The 27,809-nt window shown below is 38.3% G+C and overlaps 1 protein-coding gene across 1 annotated transcript in view; it reads left to right on the top strand.

Annotated features, from left to right (window-relative positions):
• The first annotated feature begins 18,545 nt into the window (after positions 1 to 18,545).
• EML6 (EMAP like 6) overlaps positions 18,546 to 27,809 on the top strand; it is a 184,741-nt gene continuing 175,477 nt past the window's right edge. The window contains exons 1-4 of the mRNA XM_033838189.2: positions 18,546 to 18,600; positions 18,689 to 18,927; positions 20,283 to 20,474; positions 23,969 to 24,067. Of these exons, the coding sequence (XP_033694080.1) occupies positions 18,546 to 18,600; positions 18,689 to 18,927; positions 20,283 to 20,474; positions 23,969 to 24,067 (585 nt within the window). The remainder of the gene's footprint in view (positions 18,601 to 18,688; positions 18,928 to 20,282; positions 20,475 to 23,968; positions 24,068 to 27,809) is intronic.

The raw sequence follows: 27,809 nt of genomic DNA, 5'->3' as shown, positions 1-27,809 counted from the left end.
ATACCTTCCCACCCTCTCCATTCCTATCCAAACACATAGAAATGCTGGATAAAATATAATACCCAATGTAAAGACAGAGTAAAACTTTAAAGGGAAGGAAAGAGGGGAAGGAAGAGGAATAAAATAAAAACAAAGGGAAGAGGTCATACTGGTAACCAAGAGCCTTCAATGCAAGAGTTGCTGTAGTGTGGTACCCCTAGTTCCCAGATACTCAGGGGATAGCCTTGGAAGCAACAGTTCCCCGAATATAAATTCCATCTGATCACAGCCAACTCAGTCAATTAGATATGCAACTCTGGCCTTTATTAGGAAAGAGTGGGGCTTCAGCTCAACCTAATGCTTAGCCTTAGGATATACTTGAGGGGTTGGAGGTTGAGTGGCAATAAAATGTTGGGCTCTTTTCTAGGCTTTATCTTTGCTTCATATCTTCATCAAGCCACCTTCAGACCCTCCTCCAGCAGCTCCAAGCCCCTAGTTACTTTACACTTGGGTTTAAGTGTTTACGTTAGACACCAACTGGTGAAGTGACTGTATTAAAGTTGCCGTTGTCAGTGCTTTGGAGAATACCTTGCATTTTGACCCAGCTGGTTAGGGAATTGCTAAGTCAAAGGTTACTTCTGCATGGTCAAAGAACCAAAACAACTTAAGATTGTCATTTTAAGGTGCTCTCACAAAGCTGTACAACTCTGTAATTTTAAAGAATCAAAACTGGTCACTTTTCCATCTAGATGACTATCCCCATGGAGGAAGTACTTCCAGGGTTCTCCTCATCTTGGAGTATTATAATCTCATAGGTGTGAAATATAACTGGTTACTTCTCACTGTGGTTCTGACTCTCTAGTCACAAATGGAGCACCATCTGAAATGTTTGATGAGAGCCTTTTGAGGAAACGGAAATGATGAAATCATTTGAATTTAACAGTAGAACAAGAGGCCGTTTAACACAGCCTTGAAATCTTGTGGCTCAGTTGGCATTGTGTAACACAATTGTCAGGCTTGCCTTCCACCTTCCAGATTCTTTGATAATGTAAACTAGCAAATTAGGACTTACCCTGAAAATAACTGCATGCTATGATACAATAGAGGTATTGATAGAATATTCCAAGAACAAAACGGAGGTAGTAACATTTTGCCATCTGGCAAAGCCACTAGACCAGATGAATTCACTAATGACTTCTTTGAAGTATTTAATCAGACCTTACTGAAACACATGACTGGCATATTTAATTATCCTAAATTAACAGGACTTCTGCCAAATATAATCCTCAATGCTTGAGTCATGCTCCTTACTTGAAGAAGAAAAAAGAGATGAATAGCTCCAGAAAGCTGAGTTTCACATAGACCCCCTTCATTAGTGAAACTTCTCATTACCAAATTGTTGTGTTACAGTCTTAAGGTATTATTTCTTGTTTTTCAAAGAATGAATTGTAAGACTAACCATGCTGGTTAAATTCATTTTATCGGTAACAATTATACTTGATGAGAACATCTGGTGGTTGATAAATCTGATATAGTCATCAGACATCCCTTCCTACTTCCTGCCTGTGGAAAACTTCTCAACCACCAGATATGGTCTTTTTTGCATAAGTTAATCAACTTTTATTTCTCTGTAACTTTTTATTTTATTTTTGTTTTTATCTCTTTTAATTTTCATGTTTGTATCAAAGCAATATTGACCCACAAATCAAAAATTACAGAAGGCTTTATATTGAAAAACTGCCCCTGCCCCACCCTTTCCCATCCCCAATCCACTTTCCAAAGGAACACTTTTAATTCTTATGACTTTTTTCTGGTGGTTACGTACCTACATCTCAAAAAAATTTGATTAATTGCTATTTTTTGATTTATCTGTTTTAGACATGGTCAACTTCCTTTCAAGACACATGAGAATGTAGCTTACACATGCCATTCTTACATCCCTTCTCTTATCCTCTTCAAAGGGTTATTTCATATTTTTAATTCCCTTAACATTTACCTTTGTAGCTTTTATATTTTTATATCTTTATTTTTGGGGTCAACTATAGACAGTGTCTCTGGGCTCCTAACTTTGTATGATGAAGATCTTAGTGACATGAGTATTCCACTGAATGCTCCAGGATTCTTTCACTCGGTACAATGTTTTTGAGATTCATCTGCGTTGTTGTGTGTATCAGTACTTAGTTCATTCCTTTTTATTGCTGAAAACGATTCCATTGTATAAATATACAATAATTTGTTTATCCATTCACCTGTTGGTGAATATTTGAGTTATTCCCAGTTTTTGACTATTATAAATAAAGCAGCTATGAAGATTTGTGTATGTCTTTGTTTAGAGACATAATTTTATTTCTCTTGGGTAAATATCTAGGAATGAAATTGCTAGGTCATATGGTAACTGTATGTTTAACTTTATAAGAAACTGCCAAACTACTTTCCAAAGTGATTGATCATTTTACATCCCCGTCAACAATGTGTGTATGTTCCAGTTGCTCTACATCCTCAGCAACTCTTGATATTGTCAGCCTTTTCAATTTAGTTGTCTTTGACAGTATTCAAGTCTTTGGGCCATATTTTAAGTTGGGTAGTCTTCTTACTATTGAATTGTAAGCATTCTTTGTATGTTCTGGGTACAAGTCCTTTGAGAATTTTCTTTACCAGTCTATGACTTCCCTTTTCATTTTCCTAATGGTGTCTTTCAAAGAGCAGAAGTTTTAATTTTGAAGTCCCAATTTATCAATTGTTTTCTTTTATGGCTAATGCTTTCTGTTTCTTCTCTAAAAAGATCATTGTCTTTCAAAGGTCACAAAGGTTTTCTCATGTGTTTTTCTATCAGTTGTATGGTTTTAGTTCTTACATTTAGATCTCTGGTCATTTGAGGTAATTTTTGTGAATGAAGAGAAGTGTTGAGGTTTATTTTTTTCCATATGGATATCCAGTTGTTCCATTATTCATTGAAAAAACTATCCTTCCCCTTTGAGTTACCTTAACACTTTCATTGGAAATCAGTTGACCATATAAGTGTGAGTCTATTGATGGACTCAATAGTGTTCCATCAATCTATTTGTCTATCCTTATGCCAACACTCTACTTTCTTAACTGTGACTCCTTTTTACAAAGGCTTTACACAGAACTTCCCCTTCTATTAACATTCTGCTCATATTTATTGATTTCAGTGTTCGAGTGTCCAGATTCTCTCACTGTCAATCATGATTGGATACAATTTTCAAACTTCTTGCCTAGGATATTTTCTCCTTCGATGACTTCTTTAGATAACCAGTCTTGTCCGTTTCATGTGGTTTTTACCAGTTTAATTCTCAGAGGGTAGTCTTATTTTTAAACTGTGGAGATTAGTTCACAGTAGCTCTCTATGTACATGAGTTTCTCTGTCTTAGAATGCCAATCCTCAGGGTTTTCACATGTGATTGTTTGAGCAGATTCTATCACATGGCAGTTAGTTAATACTAATGACACATATATACTGCTCACTATGTTTTAAGCACTCTTGTTTTAATTACTGTTTTAGAATTTATTAAATCCTCACAATAGTACCTACCTTCTTTCAGGTAGGTACTGTTATTATTTGTATTTTATGGATGAGAAACTGAGGCACAGAGAGATTGAGTAATTTGCTGAAGGTGATTTGTGAGAAACTTACATGCCAGTAAGTAGAGGAGATATGCTTCAGTGATGTACTGATAACTGTTTAAGAACAAGCTCTCCAAGAGAAAATGTATGTATGTATATACATTCCTAAGTTTTTTGTAAATTTTGCTGATATAAATGTGTTGCACACAATTTACAAATAATAATGAAATATATAATACTCTTTATTGTAAATCCCATATAGCCCATTAATTGTCATAAAATTCTTTCCTTGCTTTTTGCTGAACTCTGTATCTGTGGCCAACCTATGGTTGCAGTTCAACCATGATTTGACAAAATCAGATGAGGAATAAATGCTTGATTACTATCTAGTTCAGAAATGAAGTCCCTCACATCATTGACAAATGAGTATAGTTCTGACATGAATGTTAGTTGATATTTTTGTTTATATTGATAAGAGAAAAGTGATGCAACAAAGACTTATGTCAGAACTTTAATCATTAGCCAATGATGTGAACGACTTACTTGCTAACTGGATAATACTTTTTGAATATTGGAAGAATATTTTCTCAATTTTTTGTGTTATTCATAGTGTAACAGCTATAAACATAACACACTTTTAAGTTTATTCTGCATTGTTCACATTTTATCCTTCTATATTTTAAGTCTAGACAACTGATAAAACAACAAATCAAGTGCTGATTTGCAGCATTTGTTGATTTCCATGATGTAAAACCACAGCAGCTGATTTCAAACCACTAATGTGACATCATTGAAAACAGTTGGAAAGAGATGTGCAGAGGTACATCATTCTATATAGTATTTCTACCATACAGTTAGGCTGGCGATCAATAGCCTTAAGACTATATATAATAGTAAAATTAGTAAAATAATTAGGAAGTTATGAGTTTTAGTATGTATTACCTTTGTTTTTATTTTTTGTTTTATTCTTTTTTATCATAGTAATTGTAATAGTTAATATTTATTGCCATTTAATATATGTCAGGCACTGATTTAGGGTCTTTATTTAATGAATGTTGATCTCAACCCCAAAGAATTAAAATTGTAAGTTTAGTGTTTTGCCATTATAAGATCTGTCAACTAGTGTGTCATTGGAGTTCTTCCTTCCTAGAAATTTCTCTTATATAGAAACTATTATATGATGCAGTTGACAAACATAAGGAAGGGAGTGTGGATACGAAAACTCTATGATCAGCTCCTAGACCATTAAAGATTGAGTCATTATTTTATAACATAAGCCAAAATTGTGTTTGTTTTTGCTGTCACAACTCCTCCTACTACTACAAAAGCTCCAGGCTTTACCTTCTATCACCTTATCTTTTTTTTTCTTATTAGTTATCTATTTTATACATATTAGTGTATAAATGTCAATCCCAATCTCCCAATTCATCACACCACAACCACCACCCCCCGCCACTTTCCCCCCTGGTGTCCATACGTTTGTTCTCTACATCTGTGTCTCAATTTCTGCCCTGCAAACCGGTTCATCTGTACCATTTTTCTAGGTTCCACATATATGCATTAATATACAATATCTTTTTCTCTTTCTGACTTACTTCACTCTGTATGACAGTCTCTAGATCCATCCACGTCTCTACAGATGTCCCAGTTTCGTTCCATTTTATGGCTGAGTAATATTCCATTGTATATATGTACCACATCTTTATCCATTCATCTGTCGATGGGCATTTAGGTTGCTTACATGACCTTGCTATTGTAAATAGTGCTGCAGTGAACATTAGGGTGCATGTGTCTTTTTGAATTATGGTTTTCTCAGGGTATATGCCTGGTAGTGGGATTGCTGTGTCATATGGCAATTCTATTTTTCATTTTTTAAGGAACCTCCATACTGTTCTCCATAGTGGCTGTATCAATTTACATTCCCACCAACAGTGCAAGAGGATTCCCTTTTCTCCACACCCTCTCCAGCATTTGTTGTTTGTAGATTTTCTGATGATGCCCATTCTAACTGGTGTGAGGTTATACCTCATTGTAGTTTTTTTTTTTTTAACATCTTTATTGGAGTATAATTGCTTTACAATCGTGTGTTAGTTTCTGCTTCACAACAAAATGAATCAGTTATATATATACATATGTTCCCATATCTCTTCCCGCTTGCATCTCCCTCCCTCCCACCCTCCCTATCCCATCCCTCCAGGCGGTTACAAAGCACCGAGCTGATCTCCCTGTGCTATGCGGCTGCTTCCCACTAGCTATCTACCTTACGTTTAGTAGTGTATATATGTCCATGCCTCTCTCTCGCTTTGTCACAGCTTACCCTTGCCCCTCCCCATATCCTCAAGTCCATTCTCTAGTAGGTCTGTGTCTTTATTCCTGTTTTACCCCTAGGTTCTTCATGACATTTTTTTTTCTTAAATTCCATATATATGTGTTAGCATACGGTATTTGTCTCTCTCTTTCTGACTTACTTCACTCTGTATGACAGACTCTAGGTCTATCCACCTCATTACAAATAGCTCAATTTCGTTTCTTTTTATGGCTGAGTAATATTCCATTGTATATATGTGCCACATCTTCTTTATCCATTCATCCGATGATGGACACTTAGGTTGTTTCCATCTCCGGGCTATTGTAAATAGAGCTGCAATGAACATTTTGGTACATGACTCTTTTTGAATTATGGTTTTCTTAGGGTATATGCCCAGTAGTGGGATTGCTGGGTCATATGGTAGTTCTATTTGTAGTTTTCTAAGGAACCTCCATACTGTTCTCCACAGTGGCTGTATCAATTTACATTCCCACCAACAGTGCAAGAGGGTTCCCTTTTCTCCACACCCTCTCCAGCATTTATTGTTTCGAGATTTTTTGATGATGGCCATTCTAACTGGTGTGAGATGATATCTCATTGTAGTTTTGATTTGCATTTCTCTAATAATAAATGATGTTGAGCAGCTTTTCATGTGCTTCGTGGCCATCTGTATGTCTTCTTTGGAGAAATGTCTATTTAGGTTTTCTGCCCATTTTTGGATTGGGTTGTTTGTTTTTTTTTAATACTGAGCTGCATGAGCTGTTTATATATTTTGGAGATAAACCCTTTGTCCATTGATTTGTTTGCACATATTTTCTCCCATTCTGAGGGTTGTCTTTTCATCTTGTTTGTAGTTCCTTCTGCTGTGAAAAGCTTTTAAGTTTCATTAGGGACCATTTGTTTATTTTTGTTTTTATTTCCATTACTCTAGGAGGTGGGTCAAAAAAGATGTTGCTGTGATTTATGTCAGAAAGTGTTCTTCCTATGTTTTCCTCCAAGAGTTTTATAGTATCCGGTCTTACATTTAGGTCTCGAATCCATTCTGAGTTTATTTTTGTGTATGGTGTTAGGGAGTGTTCTAATTTCATTCTTTTACATGTAGCTGTCCAGTTTTCTCAGCACCACTTACTGAAGAGACTGTCTTTTCTCCGTTGTATATCCTTGCCTCTTTTTTCATAGGTTATTTGACCATATATGCATGGGTTTTTCTCTGGGCTTTCTATCCTGTTCCATTGATCTGTATTTCAGTTTTTGTGCTAGTACCATATTGTCTTGATTACTGTAGCTTTGTAGTATAGTCTGAAGTCAGGGAGTGTGATTCCTCCAGCTCCATTTTTTTCCCCTCAAGATTGCTTTGGCTGTTCAGGGTCTTTTGTGTTTCCATGCAGATTTTAAGATTTTTTTGTTCTAGTTCTGTAAAAAATGCCACTGGTAATTTGATAGGGATTGCATTGAATATGTAGATTGCTTTGGGTAGTATAGTCATTTTCACAGTGTAGATTCTTCCAATCCAAGAACATGGTATATCTCGCCATCTGTTTGTGTCATCTTTGATATCTTTCATCAATGTCTTATAGTTTTCTGCGTACAGGTCTTTTACCTCCTTAGGTAGGTTACCTTTGTTTTTAATATAATTTATTTAGTTGCAAGTTTATATAATTTAATTGTAAACAGTGGCTGTGTTTAACAACTGATATTCAAAATTTTTGAAATTTAACAACCAGTTCTTGCTGGCTCCAGCATGCTGCTGCATGCTTTGATCTCAGGCAGCCAAACTACTATGCCCTTAGCCATTCTTTTATGTGGTATTAAGGTATTACTAGAATATGGTTCCATACCAATACCCGTGTGGCAACACTCAGCATGCAAGAGTTATTGTGTGTCTTTATTTTTCTAAATCACATTAATTCTCATTAGATGTACCACTCATCAAGGTTGTTGAGAAGTCCAATTTGAGGGACCACTGCTCAACCACGGATTATACAGGTACCCATGGGCTTACACAGTTCAGGGACAATGGCAGTGGACCCTGGTGGTCTGTTGACATTGCTCTCACTCCAAATGTCCTGCCCAGGCCCACCTAGAGGGCCTCTCTGTGGTGTGAGATGAGATCACAGTCCCAGTGGTGGTACTCCAGTGCCAAGTGCAGCTCTGGGGGCAAGGACTGAAGCACAGCCACCCCCATCTGAGGTCCCACTACCACCAGCCCACTATTTTCAAAGAAGTCTTCCTTTGCCTTTTCTTTCTCACAGGTGAGCATCCACTGAGGTTGGGCCACTACCTCTTCAGCCCAGAAAGCAGCAGCCTCCCCCGCTGCTCTCAGACAGTCCAGCCTAATCATCACTTTGATGCACTTATACCTCCAACACTGGAAAATTCTCTCAGGGTTATTTTCAGAGAAAGGAGAGACAAGGCTTTCATGCTTTCCTGGTGAGACTACTGGAAAAAAAAAAAGCTACTACCGTATAAAGTTATTACTGAGAGAATCCCTAAAGCAGCCTGAGCAAAAATGAAATAAGGCTTTAAAAAGCAAAGTCCAAATCATGAACATTTTTTAAATGCTGCACTTGGAACAAGTACTCAAATATAATTTTTTTTTTTTGCCTTCAGGAATTGAGAATGATTAGTGTTGTTGAGAGTTTTTTGTTTAACCTCATAAGGCTACCTCTTTTCATGACCCTGTTAATTCTCATTTTCTCCCCACACAACATATTGGGAAATCTTCCTGATCTTATCTGACATCAGAAAGACATGCTTTTGCCGTTGGAGAAACAAATCAATTCCTTCTCCCCGATAGGGTGATGAAAGTCCTCTGCAGTGCTTTCTATTGCTATGGCAACAGAAGATGGGATTTCCCAATGGAACTAGATTTATATATACACAGAGAAAAGCAGTTCTTTAAAAGCTTGGTCCCTTTTTTGTTGCCATGTGTACAATACAATCAATGCAATAAACTACCAAGGAAAGGACACCAAACCTTTTTATGTAGGTGTGGAATGAGACCTCCATCGTATTGAGACCCTCAGTGAAAGGGAGTCAATTTTGAAAGTTTTAACACTGTGACATTGCTGTTGTAGCCATAATAATCTGTAAAATTTGTAATGTGCAAGTTTTCTTAGAAAAGCAGAGATTTGGCTTTATGGACTCTCAAATGGAAGACATAAAATATAAGTAAGCGGTATCAATACTTCCAGTCACAGAAAGAACGCAACACTATGTTATGGTTAAGAAGACAATGGGAAGCCCAGAGTGGACCAGATATTTTGTGTAGTGGTGGTACTTTCCACTTCTGTAATTTCTTCACGGAAGAACACAACAATTGGCCATTTCTGAAGAAATCTTATCAGAAGGAATTCAGGGGGCATGATAGTTTTCATCACGGCCCCTTAATAGGATAAGGAGACACACCCTCCTATAATCTGTTGGTTGATCTAAAGGCAATACTTAGGGTAGCTTCTTATGCTTAGGGCATCTCTGTAGGAGAAGGAAAGAGCAGTTTTGAAGTATGCAGTAGGGGGCCAATTTGGAATCTGTACCTATCTATCTATCTATCTATCTATCTCATTTAAACGCTTCTGAACTAAAATTCCAAATATGTTTTGGGATTAGATGAAAGCAGATCCTGCTCAAAACAACTTTTCATGAAATTCTTGAATTCCTAAATGCAGAGAAGTGAGAAGTGAATATAGATACTTTGATGGTAGCTTCAAATATGCTTATTAAATAAATGCTCCTGTAACTGCACCCTTATTACCAATACCTGATGTGCACATCCAGTGATTAAGGTTGCTGGGGTTTTCCCCTGCTTTCTTATGAGGATTAAAAACTGCTGTTGAATGATATGATATATTTAAAACAAAAGTAAGTAAATGCCACTTGGCTCTGCTCTAAAAGATACACGGATGCTGTCATTCTATTACCCAGGTGGAAGGAGTGAAGTTTCTGGGAAGCTGATGGGAAAATGGCAAAGTGAGTAGAGGTGGTTGTCTGTTTGCCCTGATCTTGCCGTGGACGTGGATAAATAGGAACATTATGAGTCACTGCATTGTTGCATGCAAGCCAGAGAAGTGAGGTCAGAGACTTGGCTTATAAAAGGAGAAAAGGGTAATTTTGTTAATATATTCAAATGGTAAAGGAGGAACTTAGATAAATGGGATATCATGGGCTGGGAAAAGATGGTTTAAAGAACAGTGTTAAAGAAACTTCTGGGGAAAAAAATCCAGTATGGACATTTTCATAAATGTGATAAATTTATGTGCTTTAAGATGAATGAAAAGGGCGATAAAAACCAGAGTAAAAATATTTCAAATCCATAATGGGATGTTTTGGGATCACCCTGATAATTGAGTAACATACACTGATAAATTATTTTGAAGGCCTCTCTAAAGATTTGTTGAAAGTGTTTTTTTCATTTCCCCCCTCATTCAAGGAATGAGAAAAGTCAAGAATCATGAAATTATAGTTAGAACAATTAACTGGAATAGCAATTTTTTTATTCTTTGTTTTTTAGAACCCCAGAAATTTACCAAGTCTCTCAAGCATTTTAATTAGAAGCTGTAATCACAGCAAAAGAGTTTCATTTGTGTCTCTTGAAAGTGCCTCTCAGCATCTAGGGGAAATATGCTCAATCCTCTTTATTTTCTAGTCCCGGGTAGAACCTGTGCCTGCAGCAGGAGCGAGAGGCAAAACGGCAGCCATGACCATTGGCCTCCTTCACTCCCTCTTCAGCGAGCACCTTGTTTGTTTTTTTTTTAACATCTTTTATTGGAGTATAATTGCTTTACAATGGTGTGTTAGTTTCTGCTTTATAACAAAGTGAATCAGCTATACATATACATACATCCCCATATCTCCTCCCTCTTGGTCTCCCTCCCACCCTCCCAATCCCACCCCTCTAGGTGGTCGCAAAGCACCGAGCTGATCTCCCTGTGCTATGTGGCTGCTTCCCACTAGCTATCTATCTTACATTTGGTAGTATCTATATCTCTATGCCACTCTCTCACTTTGTCCCAGCTTACCCTTCCCTCTCCCCGTATCCTCAAGTCCACTCTCTATGTCTGTGTCTTTATTCCTGTCTTGCCCCTAGGTTCTTCAGAACCACTTTTTTTGTTTTAGATTCCATATGTATATGTTAGCATATGGTATTTGTTTTCTCTTTCTGACTTATTTCACTCTGTATGACAGACTCTAGGTCCATCAACCTCATTACAAATAACTCAATTTCATTTCTTTTTATGGCTGAGTAATATTCCATTGTATATATGTGCCACATCTTCTTCATCCATTCATCTGTTGATGGGCACTTAGGCTGCTTCCATGTCCTGGCTATTGGAAACAGAGCTGCAATGAACATTGTGGTACATGACTCTTTTTGAATTATGGTTTTCTCGGGGTATATGCTCAGGGATTGCTGGGTCATATGGTAGTTCTGTTTTTAGTTTTTTAAGGAACCTCCATACTGTTTTCCATAGTGGCTGTATCAATTTGCATTCCCACCAACAGTGCAAGAGGGTTCTCTTTTCTCCACACCCTCTCCAGCATTTATTGTTTGTACATTTTTTGACGATGGCCATTCTGACTGGTGTGAGGTGATACCTCATTGTACTTTTAATTTGCATTTCTCTAACGATTAGTGATGTTGAGCATCCTTTCATGTGTTTGTTGGCAATCTGTAGGTCTTCTCTGAAGAAATGTCTATTTAGGTCTTCTGCTCATTTTTAGATTGGGTTGTTTGGTTTTTTTTGATATTGAGCTGCATGAGCTGCTTATAAATTTTGGAGATTAATCCTTTGTTAGTTGCTTCATTTGCATATATTTTCTCCCATTCTGAGGGTTGTCTTTTCATCTTGTTTATGGTTTCCTTTGCTGTGCAAAAGCTTTTAAGTTTCATTAGGTCCCATTTGTTTATTTTTGTTTTTATTTCCATTTCTCTAGGAGGTGGGTCAAAAAGAATCTTGCTATGATTTATGTCATAGAGTGTTCTGCCTATGTTTTCCTCTAAGAGTTGTATAGTATCTGGCCTTACATTTAGGTCTTTAATCCATTTTGAGTTTATTTTTGTGTATGGTGTTAGGGAGTGTTCTAATTTCATTCTTTTACATGTAGCTGTCCAGTGGTCCCAGCACCACTTATTGAAAAGGCTATCTTTTCTCCATTGTATATTCTTGCCTGCTTTATGAAAAATAAGGTGACCATATGTACATGGGTTTATCTCTGGGCTTTCTGTCCTGTTCCATTGATCTATAATCTGTTTTTGTGCCAGTACCATACTCTCTTGATTACTGTAGCTTTGTAGTATAGTCTGAAGTCAGGGAGCCTGATTCCTCCAGTTCCATTTTTCTTTCTCAAGATTGCTTTGGCTGTTCAGGGTCTTTTGTGTTTCCATACAGATTGTGAAATTTTTTTTTCGAGTTCTGTGAAAAATGCCATTGGTAGTTTGATAGGGATCGCATTGAATCTGTAGATTGCTTTGGGTAGTACAGTCATTTTCACAGTATTGATTCTTCCAATCCAAGAACATGGTATATCTCTCCATCTGTTTGTATCATCTTTAATTTCTTTCATCAATGTCTTCTAGTTTTCTGCATACAGGTCTTTTGTCTCCGTAGGTAGGTTTATTCCTAGGTATTTTATTCTTTTTGTTGCAGTGGTAAATGGGAGGGTTTCCTTATTTTATCTTTCAGATTTTTCATCATTAGTGTATAGGAATGCAAGAGATTTCTGTGCATTAATTTTGTATCCTGCTACTTTACCAAATTCATTGATTAGCTCTAGTAGTTTTCTGGTAGCATCTTTAGGATTCTCTATGTATAATATCATGTCATCTGCAAACAGTGACAGCTTTACTTCTTCTCTTCCAATTTGGATTCCTTTTATTTCTTTTTCTTCTTTCATTGCTGTGGCTAAAAATTCCAAAACTATATTGAATAATAGTGGTGAGAGTGGACAGCCTTTTCTTGTTCCTGATCTTAGAGGAAATGGTTTCAGTTTTTCACTATTGAGAAAAATGTTGGCTGTGGGTTTGTCATATATGGCCTTTATTATGTTGAGGAAAGTTCCCTCTATGCCTGCTTTCTGGAGGGTTTTTATCATAAATGGGTGTTGAATTTTGTTGAAAGCTTTCTCTGCATCTATTGAGATGATCATATGGTTTTTCTCCATCAGTTTGTTAATATGGTGTATCATATTGATTGATTTCCATATACTGAAGAATCCTTACATTCCTTGATAAACCCCACTTGATTTTAGCGTACGATCCTTTTAATGTGCTGTTGGATTCTGTTTCCTAGTATTTTGTTGAGGATGTTTGCATCTGTGTTCATCCGTGATACTGGCCTGTACTTTTCTTTCTTTGTGACATCTTTGTCTGGTTTTGGTATCAGGGTGATGGTGACCTTGTAGAATGACTTTGGGATTGTTCCTCTCTCTGCAATTTTTTCGAAGAGTTTGAGAAGGATAGGTGTTAGCTCTTCTCTAAATGTTTGATAGAATTCGCCTGTGAAGCCATCTGGTCCTGGGCTTTTGTTTGTTGGAAGATTTTTAATCACAGCCTCAATTTCAGTGCTTGTGATTGATCTGTTTATATTTTCTATTTCTTTCTGGCTCAGTCTCACAAGGTTGTGCTTTTCTAAGAATTTGTCCATTTCTTCCAGGTTGTCCATTTTATTGGCATAGTGTTGCTCGTAGTAATCTCTCATGATCTTTTGTATTTCTGCAGTGTCAGTTGTTACTTCTTCTTTTTCATTTCTAATTCTATTGATTTGAGTCTTCTCCCTTTTATTCTTGATGAGTCTGGCTAATGGTTTATCAATTTTTTTTATCTTCTCAAAGAACCAGCTTTTAGTTTTATTGATCTTTGCTATTGTTTCTTTCATTTCGTTTTCATTTATTTCTGATCTGATCTTTATGATTTCTTTCCTTCTGCTAACTTTGGGGTGTTTTTGTTCTTCTTTCTCTAATTGCTTTAGGTGTAAGGTCAGGTTGTTTATTTGAGATGTTTCTTGTTTCTTGAGGTAGGAATGTACTGCTATAAATTTCCCTCTTAGAACTGCTTTTGCTGCATCCCATAGGTTTTGGGTTGTCGTGTTTTCATTGTCATTTGTTTCTAGGTATTTTTTGATTTCCTCTTTGATTTCTTCAGTGAGCTCTTGGTTCTTTAGTAGTGTATTGTTTAGCCTCCATGTGCTTGTATTTTTTACGGATTTTTTCCTGTAATTCATATCTAGTCTCATAGCGTTGTGGTCAGAAAAGATACTTGATATGATTTCAATTTTCTTAAATTTACCAAGGCTTGATTTGTGACCCAAGATATGTTCTATCCTGAAGAATGTTGCATGAGCACTTGAGAAGAAAGTGTATTCTGTTGTTTTTAGATGGAATGTCCTATAAATGTCAATTAAATCTATCTGGTCTACTGTGTCATTTAAAGCTTGTGTGTCTTTATTAATTTTCTCTCTGGATGATCTCCATTCGTGTAAGTGAGGTGTTAAAGTCCCCTGCTATTATTGTGTTACTGTCAATTCCTCTTTTATAGCTGTTACCAGTTGCCTTATGTATTGAGGTGCTCCTATGTTGGGTACATATATATTTATAATTGTTATATCTTCTTCTTGGTTTGATCCCTTGATCATTATGTAGTGTCCTCCTTGTCTCTTGTAACATTCTTTATTTTAAAGTCTATTTTGGGGCTTCCCTGGTGGCACAGTGGTTGAGAGTCCACCTGCCAGTGCAGGGGACACGGGTTCGTGCCCTGGCCTGGGAAGAGCCCACATGCCACGGAGCGGCTGGGCCCATGAGCCATGGCCGCTGAGCCTGCGCGTCCAGAGCCTGTGCTTCGCAACAGGAGAGGCCACAACAGTGAGAGGCCCATGTACCGCAAAAAAAAAACAAAAAACAAAAAACAAAAAAAGTCTATTTTGTCTGATATGAGAACTGCTACTCCAGCTTTCTTTGATTCCCCTTTGCATGGAATATCTTTTTCCGTCCCCTCAGTTTCAGTCTGTATATGTCCCTAGGTCTGAAGTGGGTCTCTTGTAGACAGCATATATATGAGTCTCATTTTTGTATCAAGCCAGTCTATGTCTTTTTTTGGAGCATTTAATCCATTTACATTTAAGGTAATTATTGATATATATGTATGTTCGTATTACATTTTCTTAATTGTTTTGGGTCTGTTATTGTAGGTCTTTACCTTCTCTTGTGTTTCCTGCCTAGAGAAGTTCCTTTAGCATTTGTTGTAGAGCTGGTTTGGTGGTGCTGAATTCTGTTAGCTTTTGCTTGTCTGTAAAGCTTCTAATTTCTCCATCAAATCTGAATGAGTTCCTTGCTGGGTAGAGTAATCTTGGTTGTAGGTTTTAGCCTTTCATCACTTTAAATATGTCCTGCCACTCTCTTCCGGCTTGCAGAGTTTCTGCTGAAAGGTCAGCTGTTAACATACAGGGGAATCCCCATAAGGTTATTTGTTGTTTTTCCCTTGCTGCTTTTAATATTTTTTCTTTGTATTTATTTTTGATAGTTTGATTAATATGTGTCTTGGCATGTTGTTCCTTGGCTTTATCCTGTATGGGACTCTCTGTCCTTCCTTGACTTGATTGACTATTTCCTTTCCCATATTAAGGAAATTTTCAACTATAATCTCTTCAAATATTTTCTCAGTCCCTTTCTTTTTCTCTTCTTCTTCTGGGACCCCTATAATTCAAATGTTGGTGTGTTAAATGATGTCCCAGAGGTCTCTGAGACTGTCCTCAATTCTTTTCATTCTTTTTCTTTATTCTGCTCTGCAGTGGTTATTTGCACTATTTTATTTTCCAGGTCACTTATCCGTTCTTCTGCCTCAATTATTCTGCTATTGATTCCTTCTAGAGAATTTTTAATTTCATTTATTGTGTTGTTCATCATTGTTTGTTTGCTCTTTAGTTCTTCTAGGTCCTTGTTAAACGTTTCTTGTATTTTCTCCATTCTATTTCCAAGATTTTGGATCATCTTTACTATCATTACTCTGAATTCTTTTTCAGGTAGACTGCCTATTTCCTATTCATTTGTTTGGTCTGGTGGATTTTTACCTTGCTCCTTCATCTGCTGTGTGTTTCTCTGTCTTCTCATTTTGCTTAACTTACTGTGTTTGGGGTCTCCTTTTTGCAGGCTGCAGGTTCGTAGTTCCCATTGTTTTTGGTGTCTGCCCCCAGTGACTAAGGTTGGTTCAGTGGGTTGTGTAGGCTTCCTGATGGAGGGGACTGGTTCCTGTGTTCTGGTGGATGAGGCTGGATCTTGTCTTTCTGGTGGGCAGGACCGAGTCCGGTGGTGTGTTTTGGGGTATCTGTGACCTTAACATGGTTTTAGGCAGCCTCTCTGCTAATGGGTGCGGTTGTGTTCCTGTCTTGCTAGTTGTTTGGCATAGGGTGTCCAGCACTGTAGCTTGCTGGTCGTTGAGTGGAGGTGGGTCTTAGCATTGAGATGGAAATCTCTGGGAGATCTTTCGCCGTTTGGTATTACATGGAGCCGGGAGGTCTCTGGTGGACCAATGTGCAGAACTCGGCTCTCCCTCCTCAGAGGCACAGCCCTGACACCCGGCCAGAGCACCAAGACCCTGTCAACCACATGGCTTCCTTCAACCAAGAAATGTTATTTTTGTCATTTTCAAAATGCTCAGCTGTTCTGACTTTTATCTTTTCCAGCTCAGTTTCTGACATCTGTTTGTTCCCAAGGGAGGGGGCCCAAGGCATGGGATGGGGGAGCAGCATGGTGACGCTCTGGCCATCCTCCCTTCTCACCTCTCGATGTCCAGCATTCCTCTCGCAAGCACCTTGTTAATGCTTACTCTGCCACGATGTTCCAGGAACCATGTAGAGTGATAGAAACAGCCCTTGCCCTCATGGAACAGACAGTCTCATCAAATCCTCTTCTTCATAGCTCTTGGGACTTCAGGTGTGGTGTAACCTGGGGAGTCTCTTTGGCAGAGACTAAGGTCGAGTTAAGGCCATCTTTTTCCCAGGATCGGGCTTCAGACTCTAATGCTGCCAAGCTCTGTGATTTATCAACCCAGTTGCCTAAGCAAAAAGCTGTCAGGTTTGACATGTTCAAGCTTTTCCTTAGCCTCAAACACCCTCACCCTGTCTCTCTCTTGCTCTCTTTCCCTTACATATCTCTTGACTCTTCTTCTCCTTCCTCTCTGCCCCTGTCGTACCTCACTCTCTCTCACCTAGTCTCTGGCCTCTCTGCTTCCTCTCCTAACAGCCCTCACCCATCTGTTCTTCCCACTGTTCCTCACTGCTACTAGGGTTACCTTCCTGACATGTGAAACTATTTATGTTGTATCCTGCTCCTGACTGTCAGTGATGCCCGAACTTTCTGGCCCGATTAAAAGGGCTTTCACGGCTGCCCTGGCCTGCCCGTTATTATTTTATGCGTCTGTCCTTCCTTTTAAGGTGGGCTTCTTGAGAGAAGGGCAGTGTATTTTCTGTTATCTATGGCACCACCTGACATTTCATAGGTCCTTAAATAAGGGTTTGTTGAATGAATGAACTAAAATATACTAAATTGTCATAGGGTTTTCATAAGACTGCTTCCATCCACTATTTTAATGAAACAAGTATGACACTCCATAATCTACTTGCAATTTTCTAGGACATCTAGAAAGTATCAAGGACCAGAGGTATCCCAGCAAAATTGATATTGAGGGGGTACTTTTATACTTTATTGGTCTTCTCTCACCAACTGTGAATGCTGAAGTGTTCTACAAGCTTAAAATGTTTTAAAGCCTCTAAGAGTCACCTATTGTGAAAAAGCTACCCTTTTATGTGTGTCTTCTTTTTATTTTACTCCTCATAACGATCCCAGAGGATATATTTTCCAGCAAGTACTCAGATGGCCAACTCAGATTCGGGGCACCGAGGTGTTTCTCATCCCAGCCCATCCTCTCCTCCCTTCCCCTCCATCAGGACCCACGTTCACTCCCATCACAGCTGAAGCCAGGAAATCACCTGCACCTTGTTTGCCTTCCCGGGAAACCCCACACTCCCCCGTCCAGAGCAGGCCCGGGCCCATAGACTCCCTGACAGAGTTCGAAAGAGGAGCACGTTTCCTGACGGAGGGGCTTGCCTGGAGAGGCCGGCTCACCCATCGCAGGGCGCAGGCAGTTGGACTGGGTCAGAAAGGGAGAGCAATGCCTGAGGTGGTGCTGCAGGGGAAAGGCTTGAGGAAAAGGCAGCCATGGTCTCCTGGGGTGAATTCTAGACAGCTCGCTGCTGCCAGGAGGAACAACTGGCCCCCCGAGGATGTGCAGTGACATGGTGCATAAGGGTTGCTGCAGCCTTGGACCATGGCAGATACTGGATTTGTCCTTCCTCTTCCTGAAAGATGATAGACTTTCGGCCCACCTGCGTGCATTTCACTCCCAAGTTCTGAACTCAGGCAGTCTCCCCACTGCACAGCCTTTGGGCCACAGCTTGGTCCCCAGCGCCTGGCCAGGCCCCTGGGGAGAGTGCCCTGTGACTATGGCTGGCGGTGGGGGGTAGGGGGTGGGGGGAGGGCAGGTGAGGCAGATTGAGATTTGCTTGATTGGTGGTGTGAGCCAAACTCCTTTCTGACTGGAGCGTCCTCACTGGCACCTGGAGCACGCAGGTGTCTCTCATCCCAGGAAGCCTCCGCCTCCGCAGAACTCCCGAGATCTCGTGAGATGGGGCTGTTTCTTGGAAGGGCGGTGGCGGCAGAAGTGCCTGCGCCTGATTCCTGTGAGACGCCCCGAAGGTCAACGCTCCCAATCCATCCTCTTCCTCCCCCTCCATCTGGACCCACACTCACCCTCCCCCCACTCTGCAGCCAAAACCACAAAGCTCACCCTCCAGGCAGCTCCAACTCCACCCTTTTTGCTTACAAAGAAAAAGGAAAAACCAAAACTCGATGAAGCATCCAGCCTCGTAGGGAGAGTGCAAATGGAGCCGACCTCCAGCTTAGGAGGCATCACGGGGACTGAAGACCTGTGGATGGGGGCACTGGGAGCTCCTGGGAAGGCCAGCTGCACCCCGGCGCCGGGGTACAAGGGCCTGGGAGCACCGACGGTAAGGAAAGGGAGCCAGCACTCGGGGTCCTGTGCGAAAGATGGTACTAGGTTTGGTGGGAGACCCAGGAAGTGAGCACAGTGGGATGAGAGACACCAGAACAGACTGTGGGGCTTGGTGGTTGCAGAATTGGGGGCGGGGGGAGAAGCAGAAAGTAGTTTGTTTCTAAAAGGAACACCCGTATCAACAGAGACATGCCTATGTTGGTTGTATCTGTCTGTTGCCAGTTACACAAATAATGATGATAATGAAACTTGAGTGCTTACTCTGTGCTAACTGCTCTGTATTCATTATATCATCTATTTTCATATGTTATCTTCATTTCATAGATGAGGAACCTTAGGGCAAAAGAGATCAATATGTCCAAGGAACTAGAGGTATTGAGGGGCAGCCAATGTGCAAATCCAGGTGTAAATCCAAATGCTCTGATTCCAGAGCATATATTCTTATCAAAATCAAGCTGAAAATTGAAAAGGAAAAAACAATTCTGCTTCTGTTAACTGTAAACAGATGCTGAAATTGAAAAGGAAAAAAGTTCTACTTTTGTTTATTGTGTAAACAGTCATCTGCTAGTTTTTTATATAGGTCTTTCGTTTAATTCCCAACACCTGTTTTTAGAAAGGCACAACTCCTTTACACAACGAATTTAAAACGTTCGAGTGATTTCTCATCTAGGAGTAATAATGATTACATTTCTCCCTCTTAACTGCTACAGATTCCTTGAAATTCTAGTTGGCATTTGACAGTTTTATTTTGATTGCACTACAGTTGTAGGAAAAATTCTACACAAACCACAGGCATAGTAATTTGTGGTTCTCTTAGTGTCACAGTGATTTGTGTAAAATAGAAATTTTCATTTAAAATACATAATCTATGGCAGCAGATACAGAAACAGCACTTGACTCTGAAACCGCCCTCCATGCTTTGAAATCCTAACGAGGATGGTATCCAGAGCTTCTGCAAGCAGGTTTAATTAATTCTGAGAAGTACGCTTTCTCCTGGCAACAGCATTTTTTTTCCCAATTTAAAGTCAAAAGTTAATTTGAAAGCTAAGTAATATTTTCAAAATCAGTAAGTAAATACCATAACATAAGGCAATGATAGAACATAGAATCACAGAATTATAACAGTTGTCTGATTTTCAAGGTTACCAAGCGGGTAAGATGAGATGAAATTATTGTTAAACTGTGCTAAGCCTCTCTTTGCCAAAGTTGAATGTTTCTATTAGACCAATCAGCCAATTCATTACTTGGGCGACAGTTTGGACTCTTTCTCTTGGGATTATCTTGTTAGATGATTAAAATGAGCGATGTGGATAAAAGATGATCAATGTTTTTCTTAACTTTGTTCAATAGGAAGATGTGAAAGAGGCCTTTTTCTTTTTCAGCCTTGCCTTACACCCAGATAAAACCCTTGTTGCAACTGGCCAAGTTGGGAAGGAGCCATATATATGTATATGGGACTCCTATAATGTCCAGACTGTGTCTATTCTGAAAGATGTCCATACACATGGAGTCGCCTGCCTGGCTTTCGACTCGGATGGACAGGTATGTATCTTTTTGCATTTTCTTTTTCTTTAATGACTTCTCACAAGTCACCTAGAATTATAATGCACATAGCGTATAGGCTCAGAAGGTGTATCAGCCCTCCCTATCTCCCCTTGTCAGCCTCTTAGAATCCTCATATGTTTGGTCCTTTTCCACACTCATGGTACTGAGATCCAGCTCTGGATAGGACCTAGTTTTGGTTCCCCCAGTCTCACTATTAGGTTAAAAAGCCCCCAGAAAGGAAGTTGTGAACTTCATGTTGATTGGGTTCATAGTGACTCAGTGATTCTACTTTGTCTTCCATTGTTAGCTTCCTATTTGGAATGAGGGTTGGACTGAACCTTTTTCACTGACCTCAAGCCCTGAGTATCTCCTTGGTTCCCCTTGCTTTCAGAAGATAGCATCACCTCCTAATAATTCATTGAAAAGATTCTATTTGATTCTTTAACCTTGAGGTGACTTCTAACTCCTTTCCCCTACCCGCTCACCTCAATTCAAGCAGTCACTGATCCATGTGTATTTATTAGTTTCTTTACAGTGACTCTGACATTCATTCTCTCCTTCCCATTCTCCCTGCCACCATCCTTTAAGTTCCAAATCTGTGTCATGCCTGACAGTTTAAGTAACCTGTCTTCACACAGTCAATTTCTTGCTAATGCATTTCACCAACTGAAAAAGTGTCAGAACGTTGTTTAAAAACAACAGAAGCTTGGAGTACCCCCTGAATGAAGTCCACACTTTGTGGCTGGGCATTCTAGGCTGACCAACTTTTCTAGCCTTCTCTTCACTATTCCCTTGCAGTCAAGTTGGATAAGTCAGAGAGATTCCTCTACCAGACCAGGTACCTTGGCACCTCCAGACACTTTCTCATGCTGCCCTCTTCACCTCCAGTGCCCTGCTCACCCTGTTTGCCCCTTAAAGTGATTCATTCTTCCAAGACACTTCATAGGTCTTCATGAAGCCCTCCCAGTCTCCCATTCCAACAAAGTGTCTCTCTTTCTGTGGACTTCCAGATTTGTTAATGTGTTATAGATACCAATTCTATCTCAATTTTTAAAAGATGTTAAAGAGAAGGGAGTGGAAGTGTAAAGGCCTCATTCCTGGCTCCCCCTGCATTCACCTCCTCACGAAGGCCATGCCTTTTCTTCCTAGCCTTCTCCACGTTCCTAGGACGCCCTTCCTCTGTCTCTTTTCACTCTTGTGTTAATGCCAGTTAGTTCCTTCAGTCTATTTTTTGGTAAATTTTAGAGTTACTTCTCTAAGTCCATATTGTGGAAAGACCTGTGAAATTATTCATAGAAGATTGACCAAGCTGAGAGTTTGCAGGTAGTTCAGATAGGACTTGACCTGGTTTGGGTCACTTTTTAAACAGTTAAGATTTACTTTGTGTTTCCTGCTATTTTGAGAGAGTAGTGATCATTCTATTCATTTTTCTTTCCAGAATTAGATTCAATACATATATGGACCCCTGGTAAATATGTTTTTGATTTAACTACTCTATAATCTTGTCCAGTTTAGTCAGGATAATGCATAAGTTCTATTGTATATCCAGGTCTAAAGAGAAATAGCTAGATAGTAACGTGTGTTCAGATTTGCAGTTATTGACTTCCTGACTAAACTGAATGAATGTGTCAGGATGCATATGTATGTACAAGTGTAAATGAATGCTTTGATGTGAACTTACATGCACATTCTCTATCTGATTTTGCTTTTCTAGCAAACATTCTTTATCAAAATTCTAGCAAACATTCTTTATCAATGTTCTAGCAAACATTCTTTATCAAAATCACAAGAAAAATGTAATGTAGCAGGGGGAAATCCAGCTGTAACTTTTAGTTCTTTGTTCATTTTATTTTGTGTTAGAATCCTAGCTATTTTTTTAGGTTCCATTTTGAAGGTAGAGACAGGGATGAACTGCATGGTACTTTCACAACTGTCAGTTGAGAAAAATAACCTCCTATTTGTTTGCTGTGATGGATTTCGTGGCTTGTTGATGCCTATTGCTTCAGATCTGCCTTTTTCCCTGGACAGAGTTCACTGGAATCGAGCGATATTTAGAAAATGACAAATGGACCATCACCTCACAAGCATCAAAAGGCAATTGAAATGCTTTTCCGGTAGCGATAGGGCCTGTCACTGCAAATGAACAGAATAGATTTCTTTTGGCTTTTTCTCAGTCTTCTTCACATTTCTTATGTGGGTTTTACTTTAGTGCCCATGTTTATGTTAACTGCTTTTTCTGTTAAAGTAAAGAGAAAAGAAAAAAATAAGCTGAATGGAATTCACCCACTTCAAATTTTCATATATAGATAAAAATACAACCATGTCTTAAAATCATTTCCATTACTGGAACTCTCAATTGAAAATTACAGCAAAGACCTCCTTTCAATAAGCACCTATTTTAAAACCTCCAGCTATATTTTTTTATACTGAATATTCCTAATGGAAGCTACCTTTAGTGAAGAAACCTGAATAATCTCTGCATAACACTAAATGTATTTAGCCATATATGGCTATCTGTCATTGCATATATATGCACGTACACACACACAGTGAAATACATAAGCTCACATACTGTTATACTTGGGTAGTGATGTTTTTAAAACCTTTTGACTTACATTATTTCACTGATCCATACAACAGTACTACTTTGTAGACAGAAAAAATACTTTATACTCATTTTACAGTTGAAAAAACTGAAATTTAAGGAGTTTAATGTTCTAAGGTCTTATGTCTGGCTAATCATGAAGTCAAAAGTGAAGCCAAATCTACTTACTCCCAGCCCAGACCTCTCTTGATTACATAGTTTTGTTTCTATGCTGCTAGAAGCTCTGATTTTGGTGTCCCTAATATGTGTTTTGACCCTGTTAATTTTGTATATACTCAGGTGTGGGATTTTTTTTCCCTTTGAGGACAAGGTCTGATCTGAATCCAATGAATTTAGACTGGGAGATGAAGTACCAGAGTACTTTTACTAAAACTATGTATCCTTCTGTAGTCACTCCGAATGTTTGTGAAATTATGAAAATTAATGAAGATAATGTTCATTTATGGGATTTCTTTTCCATGTGTTTGTCAAACCCTTTCATTTTAACAGTTTGGTGAGGCTTTTAGACTACAGAATCCTAGATGCTCTTAAAACCGTATTAAGATCTTAAATTTGAAAATTTAAATCCTGCCTTCTACTTCTGTTCCTATGATTTCCACTGATAAATCAGAGACTTCATGAGATTTTGCATGTTTCCTATGTTTAAGAAGGACAAATTGGTTGTAGGTTTTAGGTTGTTGAAATTTTAGTATATGCTAATGGAATAATATCTACTGTGATATCTTTAGCTTTGGATTTAAGATGGGTTTTGAGAAATCATTTTTTTCACAAGAAATTCAATACTTAGCCCATAGTAGGTAATAAGAACTATTTATCGAAAGATGGAATGGATAATAGGAAGTTTTCCCATCATTTTCTGGTATTAAATTATTGTTCTTATTCTTAGCGTTTAGCCTCTGTGGGATTGGATGCCAAAAACACAGTCTGCATTTGGGACTGGAGGAAGGGAAAACTTCTGGCCTCAGCCACTGGCCACTCCGACCGGGTAAGAAGACCTTGTTGGATCAAGCCATGCAGGTTTCATTACTGTGAGGGAACTGTGATGTAGCTTCTCAGAGTTGTAGTATTTTTTAAAATAAAATTTTCAAGTGTAGATTCTCCTTCCATATGCAACTTAAAATCTTACTGTTTATAAAAATTAATTTATGATTAGTAGCTCTGTTGGCATGATCTCTTCTGGTGATCATATGCTTTATTTAAATTGTTACTGTTATTCATAGGCAAAACAGATTTTTGATACTGGCATTTAGCTTCATAAAATAAAAGAAGAATTGAATTTGAAATTATATGCACTGTTTAGGTGTATTCATTTAGAAATGGAAATAGTTGTTAGAAAATAATATTCACAAGGTATGTTTACAAGTGTATACATTTGAATTTCAAATGAATGTAATGACAACTGTGTGATTCTTTGTTATATTCAAGAAACTGGAATATAAATTGTCTGCTTACCATTCATATTGAAGTCATTGTGATCGTAGATGATAATTCCATGTAGCCATAGCTGGCAAGATGGGGTAGGAAGCAGGCATGTGCATTAGCTGGTCAGAAATGTATTTCTCAAGTGTCTGGAATAATTAAAATAATTTGGCTATTTTATTGTCTTGATTTTCTAATTTAAAAAAATGAATTTGCATACTGTCTTACATTGATTCCTAGTTGATCTGTATTTCTGCAAAGTATAACTCCATGCAGAATGAGGCCCTAATTAAATGTAAATTCACTGCCTCTTGATTGGTGTGAACTCTAAAAGATTTCTTTATATGAATGGCATATTCATCTAGGGAGAATTCTCATTTTAAGGGGCCCCCTTAGTTTTTACTGAACATTTGGGCAAATTGTATTCGAGGATTAAGTCCTCAGAAAGTCCAGGAGTGATCAGCAATGGAACGTTAGTGTTGGAAGAGGCCTGGCACCCGTCTGGCGCAATGGTTCCCACCACTGGCTACACATCCTGGGAAGATTTTAGAGTATAGTGATGCTTGGGCTTTACCCCCAGGTGTTGATATTAACTTACTGCTATTTAATTGGTATTAACTTAGTACTTAATGAGCAGGTTGAAAATATTTGTGATTCTTGCATTTGGTTTTTTTTCTACATTAAATTATATCAGTATTTATTCTCTATGTATTAATTTTATTTACTTATTTTTAATATAATTTTAATTTTATATTGAAGTATAATTGATTTACAGTGTTATATTTCAGGTGTACAGCAAAGTGATTCAGTTGTACATATACATATATCCATTCTTTTTCAGATTCTTTTCCAATATAGTTTATTATACAATATTGAGTATAGTTCCCTGTGCTATATAGTAGGTCCTTGTTGATGATCTATTTTATATATAGTAGTGTGTATATGTTAATCTCAAACTCATAACTTATTCCCCCCCCACCTTTCCCCTATGGTAACCATAAGTTTGTTTTCGAAGGCTGTGAGCCTGTTTCTGTTTTGTAAATAAGTTCACTTGTATCATTTTTTTAGGTTCCACATATAAGTGATATCATGTGAGATTTGTCTTTCTCTGTCTGACTTACATCACTTAGTATGGTAATCTCTAGGTCCATCCATGTTGCTGCAAATGGTATTATTTCATTCTTTTTTATGGCTGAGTAGTATCCCACTGTACTTATACCACATCTTCTTTATCTATTCCTCTGTTAATGGACATTTAGGTTACTTCCATGTCTTGACTATTGTAAATAGTGCTGCAATGAACATTGGAGTGCATGTATCATTTCGAATCATGGTTTTGTCTGGATATATGCCCAGAAGTGGGGTTGCTGGATCATATGGTAGTTCTAGTTTTCAGTTGTGTAAGGAACCTCCATGCTGTTCTCCATAGTGGTTATACCAATTTACATTCTTTCGTACCAATTTACATTCCCACCAACAGTGTGGGAGGGTTCCCTTTTCTCCACACCCTCTCTAGCATTTATTGTTTGTAGAATTTTTCATGATGGCCATTCTGACTGGTGTGAGGTGATACCTCATTGTAGTTTTGATTTGCATTTCTTAATAATTGGTGATGTTGAGCATCTTTTCATGTGCTTTTTGGCCATCTGTATGTCTTCTTTAGAGAAATATCTGTTTAGATCTTCTGCCCTTTTTTTTTTTTTTTGGTTTGTTTGTTTTTTGATATGGAGCTGCATGAGGTATTTGTATATTTTGGGATTAATTCCTTGTTGGTTGCTTCCTTTGCAAATATTTACTCCCATTCTGTGGGTTGTCTTTTCGTTTTGTTTATGGTTTCCTTTGCTGTTCAAAAGCTTTTTAAGTTTCATTAGCCCCCATTTGTTTATTTTTGTTTTTATTTTCATTACTCTGGGAGGTGGATCCAAAAGATCTTGCTGTGATTTATGTCAGAGAGTGTTCTGCCTATGTTTTCCTCTAAGAGTTTTATAGTATCCAGTCTTACATTTGGGTCTTTAACCCATTTTGAGTTTATTTTTGCATATGGTGTTAGGGAGTGTTCTAATTTCATTCTTTTACATGTAGCTGTCCAGTTTTCCCAGCACCACTTATTGAAGAGACTGTCTTTTCTCCATTGTATATTCTTGCTTCCTTTGTTGTAGATCAGTTGACCATAGGTGCAGGGGTTTATTTCTGGACTTTCTATCCTGTTCTATTCATCTATATTTCTGTTTTTGTGCCAGTACCATACTGTTTTGATTACTGCAGATTTGTAATATAGTCTGAGGTTAGGGAGCCTGATTCCTCCAGCTCTGTTTTTCTTTCTCAGGATGGCTTTGGCTATTCAGGGTCTTTTGTGTTTCCATACAAAGTTAAAACTTTTTTGTTTACCAAATTTATTGATGAGCTCTAGTAGTTTTCTGGTAGCATCTTTAGGATTTTCTATGTATAGTATCATGTTATCTGCAAACTGTGACAGTTTTCCTTCTTTTCCATTTTGGATTCCTTTTATTTTTCTTCTCTGATTGCCATGGCTAGGGCTTCCAAAACTATGTTGAATAAAAATGGCGAGAGTGGATATCCTTGTCTTGTTCCTGATCTTAGAGGAAATGCTTTCAGCTTTTAACCATTGAGAGTGATGTTAGCTGTGGATTTGTCATATATGGCCTTTATTATGCTTAAATAGTTTCCCTCTATGCCCACTTTCTGGAGAGTTTTTATCATAAACCGGTGTTGAATTTTGTCAAAAGGTTTTTCTGCATCTACTGAGGTGATCATAGTTTTTGGGGTTTTTTTAAATTGGAGCATAGTTGCTTTACAATGTTGTGTTAGTTTCTGCTGTACAGCAAAGTGAATCAGCCATATGTATACATATATCCCCTTCCTCCCAGACTTCTTTCCCATCTAGGTCACCACAGAGCACAGAGTAGAGTTCCCTATGCTATACAATAGGTTCTCACTAGTTATCTATTTTATACATAGTAGTTTATATATGTCAATCCCAGTCTCCCACTTCATCTTTGCTACTATTTTTTGAGGATTTTTGTGTCTATATTCATCAGTGATATTGGCCTGTAATTTTCTTTTTCTGTGGTATCTTTGTCTGTTTTTTTGTATCAGGGTGATGGTGGTCTCATAGAATGAATTTGGGAGGGTTCCTTCCTCTGCAATTTTTTGGAAGAGTTTCAGTAGAATAGGTGTTAAGGCTTCTCTAAATGTTTGATAGAATTCACCTGTGAAGCCATCTGGTCCTGGACTTCTGTTTGTTGGAAGATTTTTAATCACAGTTTCAATTTCAGTACTTGTGATTT

The sequence above is a fragment of the Tursiops truncatus genome, chromosome 14, assembly GCF_011762595.2.
Source record: "Tursiops truncatus isolate mTurTru1 chromosome 14, mTurTru1.mat.Y, whole genome shotgun sequence".
NCBI lineage: Eukaryota > Metazoa > Chordata > Mammalia > Artiodactyla > Delphinidae > Tursiops > Tursiops truncatus.
Note: the sequence above shows the minus strand (reverse complement) of the source record. Positions and strands in the feature narration are given on the sequence as shown.